The sequence below is a fragment of the Sphaeroforma arctica genome (assembly GCF_001186125.1).
Source record: "Sphaeroforma arctica JP610 unplaced genomic scaffold supercont1.431, whole genome shotgun sequence".
Lineage (NCBI taxonomy): Eukaryota > Ichthyosporea > Ichthyophonida > Sphaeroforma > Sphaeroforma arctica.
The window spans coordinates 22,945-32,663 of NW_014040127.1; the positions used below are offsets into that span (position 1 = coordinate 22,945).

General features: G+C 43.3%; 2 protein-coding genes across 2 annotated transcripts in view; one reads left to right on the forward strand and one right to left on the reverse strand.

Moving 5' to 3' along the window:
- SARC_06182 (replication factor C subunit 2) overlaps positions 1–6,158 on the forward strand; it is a 7,933-nt gene extending 1,775 nt beyond the window's left edge. The window contains exons 2-9 of the mRNA XM_014299921.1: positions 72–142; positions 546–657; positions 1,621–1,776; positions 2,403–2,567; positions 2,881–2,946; positions 4,150–4,341; positions 5,096–5,193; positions 5,889–6,158. Coding sequence (XP_014155396.1) covers positions 72–142; positions 546–657; positions 1,621–1,776; positions 2,403–2,567; positions 2,881–2,946; positions 4,150–4,341; positions 5,096–5,193; positions 5,889–6,054 — 1,026 coding nt within the window. The 3' untranslated portion in view covers positions 6,055–6,158. The remainder of the gene's footprint in view (positions 1–71; positions 143–545; positions 658–1,620; positions 1,777–2,402; positions 2,568–2,880; positions 2,947–4,149; positions 4,342–5,095; positions 5,194–5,888) is intronic.
- A 319-nt stretch (positions 6,159–6,477) lies between these two features.
- On the reverse strand, positions 6,478–9,008 carry SARC_06183 (hypothetical protein). Its single transcript, XM_014299922.1, has 5 exons — positions 8,852–9,008; positions 8,577–8,659; positions 7,691–7,852; positions 7,459–7,555; positions 6,478–6,660 (listed from the first exon to the last, which is right to left on the reverse strand). The coding sequence occupies exons 1-5, from the start codon at positions 8,961–8,963 to the stop codon at positions 6,512–6,514; spliced, it is 603 nt and encodes a 200-aa protein (XP_014155397.1). The 5' UTR covers positions 8,964–9,008; the 3' UTR covers positions 6,478–6,511.
- Positions 9,009–9,719: the final 711 nt, after the last annotated feature.

Sequence of the window (9,719 nt, forward strand, 5' to 3'; positions counted from 1 at the left end):
ATATATATATCGGTTCGCTTATGTCTTCAAATCACTCGAATACTTGTCTTGTCCTGTCCGGTGTCAAACAGGTCAAGTCGATTATCGCGGGCAGTAGCTCGAAATCCACCAAGAAGGAGTCCAGCAGCCACACACTTCCGTGGTATGTGGTGTGCCTTGAATTGTCGAGTTGAATTGAATCTGTATGTGGAGTGGAGGGTAATTAAGCTGTGAGTATTCTGCTTGCACCTTCCCACTCGCATCGCCAGAGGTACGTCTGTGTTGCTTCGATTGTCTAAGTTTCTGGTACCCTGTCTGATTGATGTGTTAACGCTCTCATCGAGGAGTGGTGTGGTGTGTTACTTCGTGCTATCATGTCTAGTTGTAACACCCACTACCTCGGGGGAAAGCTGAACTCTATGAACGAATTCAATAAATGCCCACATAAACGTTTCATGGGGTACATACTCTCTATATATGTATGACACGTGTGTATGTTCTGCGACAGTATCCTGGTGCCATAGAAATACTTTGTCTCAATTATACCTCCGCCGACTCGTCTGTAGGGTTGAAAAACACAGACCACTGGTTTTGACGGACATTGTGGGTAACGAAGAGACGGTCAGCCGGTTGCAAGTGATCGCGCAGCACGGAAACGTTCCCAATATTATTCTGGCGGTATGTTCTAGTGTGGAGCCTCGGTTACTACGAACATTACACACCTTTGAATACTTGAGATGATGTGCCTGAGTTAGAAACATATATATAGTACTATTCATATGTGCTCATGTGATACTTATGTGTGCCTGTTTGCCATGCAAACGCGACACACCACAGTTTGATCGGACTGGTAGAAGGGTCATATGTACTCGGTTGTATTTGGGGTTTGCATGTATGATTGAACCGAGTGATTGGCGCTGCAGTGTGGCACAACCCAAATCATGCGAGGTATCTAGGACGTACTAGCACAGGTAAAACAAGGCGCCTGGTGAGTCAATCGCTCCCGTACTTCTCAGCGTTCGCCTACACAAACGCACAGGCCATACTGTTACACATCCTCCGCATGTATTCTACGCAGTGATTTGATTGGTTTGAGAAATGCCACAGATTCACTTTGCGTCTTATTGCACCACTGGATCTCATTCAGATGCATAGACTATCCCGCACATGCATTCACCCCCTCGTGTAGGCGAGTCATCTCCGCACACTCTGCGCACACCAGCGGACTTTCCCCGGTACGGAAGTTCTATAAATAGAATAGTGTGCGTGGCCAGGCAGTTGGTGGGCCTGATCCGTGTCTTTGATAATGTCCCACACACACCTTTGGTCACCCCACCTACGAATTAGTTTTTGCCTGGGGGCACGCTCTGTCACCCTTGTATTCGATTACTTGTTTTATGTACCATGCGCACACTCCAGCGACCTCTGACGGTAACGGAGAAATACCCCACACCACGTGCTTAGCCAGGTAGTTACCAGACCCATTGGCTGCTATCGCCAGAACATTTCTCACGCTTGTTGGTTCTATCACATTTGTATCCCTGTCACTGGGGCCTATAATCTACCATGTAGTCTACTACCAGTTGTGTATAAGCGCATTAACTTACACCTCTTATCCAATGCCACTTGCATACACCTCAGGGACCTCCTGGTACCGGAAAGACAACCAGCATCATGTGCTTGGCCAGACAGTTGCTGGGTGCACATGCAAAGGATGCAGTCTTAGAGCTCAACGCCTCCGACGACCGTGGTATCGACACTGTCCGTAATCGGATAAAAATGTTCGCACAAAAGAAGGTGAGCGGATGAGTTTGTCTGTGTGGTTGGTGTTTATCGTGTTTTTGTGTAGCATGTATGCTTAATCTATACTTTTTTTGATATACTTGGGAGTTGAGTGGATTTTTTATCTATTTCCTGTGCGAGCCAAATATCTGCACAAGTGGCCATCGAATTATTCGATTCTGGTCAGTTTGCTTCGGTATTCTAAATGTTATTATAATTGACTAGAACTTGGTAGCAGTTGAAGCTGAATAGTCGTAAATTTGTATCGTAACAAATACTACTAAATGATGCGTTAGGTCAAATTTGGGTTCGTACAAAGATTTCCATCGCATAAATGTGACCCCAGCACTTAAATCGAGTATTGCATATATTTCGGAAGTGAAAGGAGCGAATGTGTCCTTGTCGTTCAGTCCACACATCGTTCTCCGAAAATCAGGCCAGCCAATGTATACCCGACCACTGGCCCTGAAATTCGCTTGCTGTATAAAGGGATAAAAAGAAATGAGGAAACCCCGACCCATTATTCCAAATTACGGATATTGTCACGCTACGTTGTACGGCGGTACTATATGGCGTTATCCAGCTCGTGTGTTTCCGTTCAACTCAGGTTCACTTCGCCACCCCCCCCCCCTTTTCGGTAGGTAAACTTGCCCGCTGGCCGACACAAAGTGATCATCCTTGACGAGGCCGATAGCATGACGGAGGGTGCACAGCAAGCGCTGCGCCGCACCATGGAGATCTACTCCAACACAACCCGCTTTGCCCTGGCCTGCAATCAGTCCGACAAGATTATTGAACCCATCCAGGTGTGTGCAGTGGTTAGAACACTGTTTATTTATTCATCGGTACTTGCCGAGTGGTCTGGATACAAACTCCGGTCCTGAACTTTTGGTCTAGGGCATTTTCCGCTGATTCACCAAGAATTGAACATATAGCGTGAAGAAAGATCGGGGGTGTGGGATCTGTCCCCGTACGACCGCAAGTGTAAAAGCCACTTTTATATTTACTCCGCTGCTGCCAGTACACTTCGTCCGGTAATCGAGACGTATGTTCTCTGTCAGGTAACCAAATTCTGCAATGGAACTAATGTTTGAGTGTCTCTATAACCCCTCTACGCAGTCCCGATGCGCCATATTGCGATACTCAAGGTTATCGGACAAACAAGTCCTGTCTCGAATTATGCAGGTAGGGCCGATTTGTGTAGTGCAATTGTCCAATACAGTGGTCTTCCATCTGTGTACTCCATATAATTCCTATACTTTATTTTGAAACCTAGTTACAACCTACCCATAGATACGTATGCATATCCCAGAATGACCTGATGATTTATATATATATAGCCATGGATCTACTTCGAATGCATTCGTAGCTGTGGTTAAGCGGTGTATAACCATTTCACAGAGTATCTCGCATATGCCTTTGCTACACTCGGTGATACTGGTCGGCCTGTTTGGTATATTTTTTTTAAAACATGTGCGAGCAAAAAAAACGAGTAGGTGTTTCCCAATTCATGTTCTCAAAGTCCAATACAAGGCGGGCCTGAGTGCAAGAGTGCATCGCATATGATACGGAAGGTTGTTTATGACTGATACGGAAGGTTTTTTATGATTGATACGGAAGGTTGTTTATGACTGATACGGAAGGTTGTTTATGACTGATACGGAAGGCTGTTTATGACTGATACGTAAGGTTGTTTATGACTGATACGGAAGGTTGTTTATGACTGATACGGAAGGTTGTTTATGACTGATACGGAAGGTTATTTATGATTGATACGGAAGATTGTTTATGACTGATACGGAAGGTTATTTATGATTGACACGGAAGGTTGTTTATGACTGATACGGAAGGTTGTTTATGACTGATACGGAAGGTTGTTTATGACTGATACGGAAGGCTGTTTATGACTGATACGTAAGGTTGTTTATGACTTGGCAGTTTCCGCTAGTCCTAGATGAGCGGAACGTATTCATTAGCGTACACGCTTTGTGGTCTGCCTGTCTACACCAGTGGTGGAGTTTATACTGCACGCAAAGTGGGCTGTTGCTCCCGTTCTGGGATGCGCATACCTCTCGCAAGACAGTAGTACTTTCTGATATGTTGTCCCGTTTAGGAACTCTTGGGTATGACTATGTAGAGTGCAACAGTGTGTGTGTGTGTTGTGCGTGCTATGTGCGGAGGCGAAGCCGAGTAGATCAGTGCAAATGTTACCATGGCAACATGTTTGAAGAACGTGTATGATGGAGTGAGCCTATTCTGTATGTCGCTGAGGGGAATATCGATGTGGCCTACTGGTCATAAGAGTACAAGTTTTCTTTAGTATCATAGTCCAACCACATATGCCGTACGTAGTAAGTAGCTGTGTGTTGCTCGTTGCTGTTTGTACAGATCTGCGAGATTGAGAACGTACCATATACACCTGAAGGTCTGGAGGCTATTGTATTCACGGCTGGCGGAGATATGCGACAAGGGTTGAATAACCTGCAATCCACATACTCTGGGTTTAAAACCATAACGCCGGACAACGTGTTCAAAGTGTGCGATCAACCCCACCCGTTGATGATAGCAGAAATGATAAAGGTGTGTATACAACTACTGTGTGCTCCTTCGTCCGTAGATGGGTCTTGTGGTCACATAAGAATCGTGGATTCAGGATTAACGCTTGTGGACGCTATTGCATTAGACTTATTTGCTATCCACTCCCTCTCGTACTATGCGCGCACCGATACTGTTCTATACGTACACCTGCATATCGTCAAGCACTGGCACGAATTACTTTGGCTCCGTAGAAGTTGCATGGTAGTTGGTCACACGTGCGTGCACTGTGATCCTGAAACGTATGTTGTGGAAAGGTTTCTTAAATATCACTGGGCAATGTCGTTGCATGTGCACACTGACACTGTGACAAGTGGAAACACAATAGTCGGTAGAATTCATGTGCGATAGATATCAATGCTCGCGGTCTCTGCAGTTGTCATGCTCGATATGTTTGGTGCTGTCTCTCAATTCCCAGCCCGTGATTGATGCGATAAGCCTAACGTAGCTGCTCATTTAAATCGGATTTGTCGCAATAACTATCAGTATAACCTTATCATTGGTTTTTAATCTGTAGCATAGGTGTTGGTTGTCTTCACAGCTGTTTTATTTTCCACCGTGAGAAATAGCACAGTTATGAATCAAATGTCAGTCCATAGTAGGATCGTACGATCTTTACGCAGTGCTGTTAGTTTTAATGCTCACTGTAACAGATTTCTCCGCAAAACAAAGTCCGTTTGTAGTATGCTTGTAGATAATTGTACTTGATTAACCTAAGTCGATGTCTGACCCGCACCAGAACTGTGCTGTTGGCGAGCTGGACGCGGCCGTTGATGCCTTGACCGCATTATGGGATATGGGATATGCTGCCATAGACATTGTGACTACAATTTTCAGGTTTGTATCTGTTCAATATTGCACCCCATGGCTTTTATCAATCTACATAATTGTATATCAACCTGATGTGCTATTGTGTATAATTCCACGCGCTTGCTCGTTTGTCTATTGGATCCATGGCTGCCTTCGACCGCTCCGTAAATTCTGTTTGATCGGAATGCAGCCTTGTGGCGAAAGTGACATATATATATATATATAAAATATATATATATATACATGAGTATATGCATGTATATATATATATATATATAGATAGATAGATAGATAGATATAAAGTCGCAAATCACACACCTTCGCTACTATGTGACGCATATTGCAAACTTATATTGCCGGCCGTAAGTTGCGCGTGAACAGTAAATGTTGAGAGGCGATGACCTCATTGTGTTTGTACGCATGCATGTATCATTTTGCCAGCAACGTAAGCTATAAATGCGAATAGATGTATATCGCAATTTTTTTTTGGGAAATAGTATTCAGTTAGTTCTCCAGATCAGATCCACCATGGCCTTGCTCTTATTTTGGAAGTATAGACCATCAGGCTCGTTATGTCTGCTCCCGGACGTAGGCTCATAGAGTTAGTCTCAAAATAATGCTGTATGCTTTTGGGAACTCAGTGTGTCTAACGTAAATGGACATACATTTGGGTCTTGCTTGATTTTATCCGTAGCTAACTCATTTTGTATTCACCATCGCAGGGTGACGAAAACACTTGACATCCCTGAGTTTTTAAAACTGGAGTTTATTCGTAATATCGCCACAACACACATGAGAGTAGTCGAAGGGCTGACCTCGTTTGTACAATTGAGCGGTTTGCTAGCACGAATGGTGATAGTCTCGAAAAAGAAGATGGTAATCACTTAGAAGCTGCGGGCGTATGATGAATTTGGTACGAATTTTCCGCTTATTCGAATAATTAAAGTGCCGCGTTATCAGCGCACACGGCTATCCAATAAACAATAATACCATCTCCTTTTAAACATAAACAGTTGTGAAGCTATGGGACTGGATGTAAACGACTCAAAATTACCTTAGGTGAGTAGGTCGAAGTTCTTTGGCTGTGACAACCATCACTATCGCACGATATTCTTCATACAGATTCGTTCTCTATCAACTATCGAGTGAGTGGACTATATCATCTTTCGGGTAGATAACAAAGTCGCAGCGTAAAGGGGTTTTTTACAGAAGTGTAATATTGCGCGATCGCGTGCGGTTGCGCATGACAGTTAGCAACATCCAAAACGGTAAACACAGACAGGCTTCTCCCCCACAAGCGTGGTATTAAATGGCCTAATTGAATTTATCTTAAATTTTTCTCGTCCTAGTACATTCCGGGCCCAAAAGCCATAAGTAACGCGGGATATGCGAAACCTAATACAAGTCTACTGTAGTTGCTCATCGCCCACGCGTAGTAATATGGAGGTCTCTCGAACCCGAGCGATAATAAGAAAGGCACGCCTACTAACATTGCTGTGAAAAAAAAAAAGATAGGCGGATAAGTTTGTGGTCGAACAGAACAAAAGTGAGAAGAAAACAAGCCTTCGCTCAAGTTCCTTATTCGGTGTGTTGTGTAGGTCTCGAGAGTATTCACACGTGAATGAAGAGGACTGGGTGTCTTCACATATGCATATGGGATGGTATGTACACGACAACGTACAATCTCACATGATAAGACTCAAAGATTTCGGCATTTAAAACTGTAGTACAGAAAAAAAAAATGAAATTATCGAAGAGAATACCAAGCAAGGGATGTGCACATATATAAACACACACACATAAAATTCTAACAGTACAATGCCGTATGGATTCAGTCACACGTATATAAACATGTTTACATCTATATTTTCACACGTATATTAACATGTTTACATCTATATTTTGCATATGTGTGATCGAAAAAGTGCCAAGTTGTGAATTACATTCGGAATATCTACACCGTGTGCATGTATGTAGGCCTGGTGTGCTTGTGAGTCGATGAATACGTAGGTGTAGCACTTGGCATCAGACTGAAAATCGACTGTGGAGAATGTGACACTTCTCACGGCACCATCCAAACGCAAATAGTAGCAAAGCTCAATGCGAGTCTACTACAGCGTCGTCACCTGGTTGCTACTATGTGTCTGCATGGAACAGCTTATACTGACACTTGCAGTAGCTCCGAGGATAGATCCCAGAAGGTCTAGATGACAATTGACGGACAATTACTTGTACTACACAACAGCGAAGATATATAAATGCGAAACGGAGTGGATCATTGTCCCGGCTTACATAATAGACTAGGTAGGACCAGCAATAGCACCAGGTATTTGGCGAGTCGGCCCCAGCGATCTTGAGGCGGTGAGTACGCATCGAATTGTTCCAAAAACTGAGCGAGCGAGAGGTAAAAACGAAGTCGCGTTTGAATACATCACTTGAGGTTGGGGTGAACAAAATACGGAATCACGCATTTCCTGAGTAAATACCTTGCTTGAAATACATAACATGCGGCTCGCAAACCAACCTTAATATACTCGGGGCGTAATCCACTCTTCTTTGCGCCCTCTATTACTATATCTCGGTAGCGTTTACTAGGCTTATTCTTCATTGATATATCGACAGACGTCCGACAGTAGCCACCGAGGAGTGCAAACCCTTTGATCTGCGTTCCATCAAAAGCAGATACCTGCACAACGATCAAATATGCCATTATTAATTAAATATACATTGTAGAAACCCTTGGATCACTCAATTTTGTACTCCCAGTTTTCTTCGTAATCAGAAGGAATATTATTTGGGACATATATATGAAACTATCTGCGAGAAATGGGTTTCCCTACCCCTTCTGTCCACTCGTTTCCTTTTCTGCATAAAAACCAACACAGAGTATGCAAGGCGAGCTCTCCACACTACAATTTGTTCTGCATGGTAATGCATGGTGACTACCCCGTATCAGGTACATACTTACAATCGATCAAAAATACACCAAAAATAAACAGTGGCTTAACCCAGAATTGGACAAATTTTGGCAGTTCGTTTGACACTCACACCCAGAAACACTCGGGCATTTACGCACTAACGTCCTTGCACGCGAGCCTGACAGCACAAAATATTTACACCAATCGTGATTCACAATCCATGTCATCTAATAGAGGATTGGTTATATACTTCACGCAACAATATTGGAATCATGTGAATGAAGATTCTGCGCAATAGCTAAGCATTCGCAGTGTTGTTGCAGTGGTTTAGTCGCAGTGTTGTTTCTATTGAAAATAGCTGCACGCTGAGTATACTTCCTCAGTTTCAGTAATTGTACAATAATCTGCCTCGAGTTCCCTACTGAGTGCCATCGAATCACATGCAATAGAATCTAGCCCGTGATTCGGGGTTTCCTCGATAAAAAAACATACGTTTATCATTTCCGAGGAATAAAGCCCCAGATCATTGTATCCGTGACCCCCCTCTGTCGCCAGTATCCGCATGTATTCGCTCTCTGGCCACGAGCAACATAAAAAAAAATGTCCAAACTCATTAACTAAAACGACTCAGTGATATGAAACGGAAATACCGTGGTATTTGGTGAAGGCCAGTGTCGTAGAACTTCCGAGCCCACAGTACTTTGGAAAAGAGAACCACACGAACAACGAATCTAATTCTAATATCAATCAGGCCGTGATGTCAATACCTCGGATTTGATAAGCAACCGCCTGGGCGTCAGGATAACTGTCAAACGCCTTGTGTTCGCTCCGATGCCTTAGAGTGGCGAAGCAGGGCTCCAGATACGGCACGGCATCCATTGAAAACGTAAAGACATGATCTGGAATGGTGACATTGACGGACTGTCGGTGTGGAGTAGGTACACTGGAGGTTACAAACGATACAATTGCACGTAGTAGAAGCGATCCGGAAGTGGTGAAGAAAATCCATTTGTGAGAATAAACCACACATACTTATGCTATATCGATAAGCGGACAGACATGTAGCTGGTAAATATTATTGACGTGATGTAATTCATATTTCAAGTTATGGTCAAAGTTGAGGAATATTCCCGGCTCTCATGGTACACTTAACTCCTTCGAGAATATGAGTAATTATTTTTTGGGGGGGGATGGCATACATGTGTAGGGGTAAAACTGCATACGCAAAGCGCCTCGTGAACCAACACATCCAAAGTTCAATTTATAGTGACGACTACAATATGAGGATGTATGTATCATGAACTAGTTCAACCCTTGACATTTGCTATGTATAAACGTGTTCGAATATATCGATATCTGGATAAATTACATGAAAAGATAATATCTTAGCTTTCAGCAAAGTTTGTAGCATGTGATCATGAACTACAAAGCGAGATATACTTATACCCAAGTAGGGTCTACCACAAGGCTGGCTTATGATATAGAGCAGTAATCTAGATACAGGCTTCTTAGGCAACTGGCACCTATATTGACACTCTGTTTCGATCTAAATGACCTGATTGTTTCATGCAAAGGCGGTACAGACCACTTAACAGTAGAGAAAAAGCATCCATCATCCGATCCTATCACAGAATT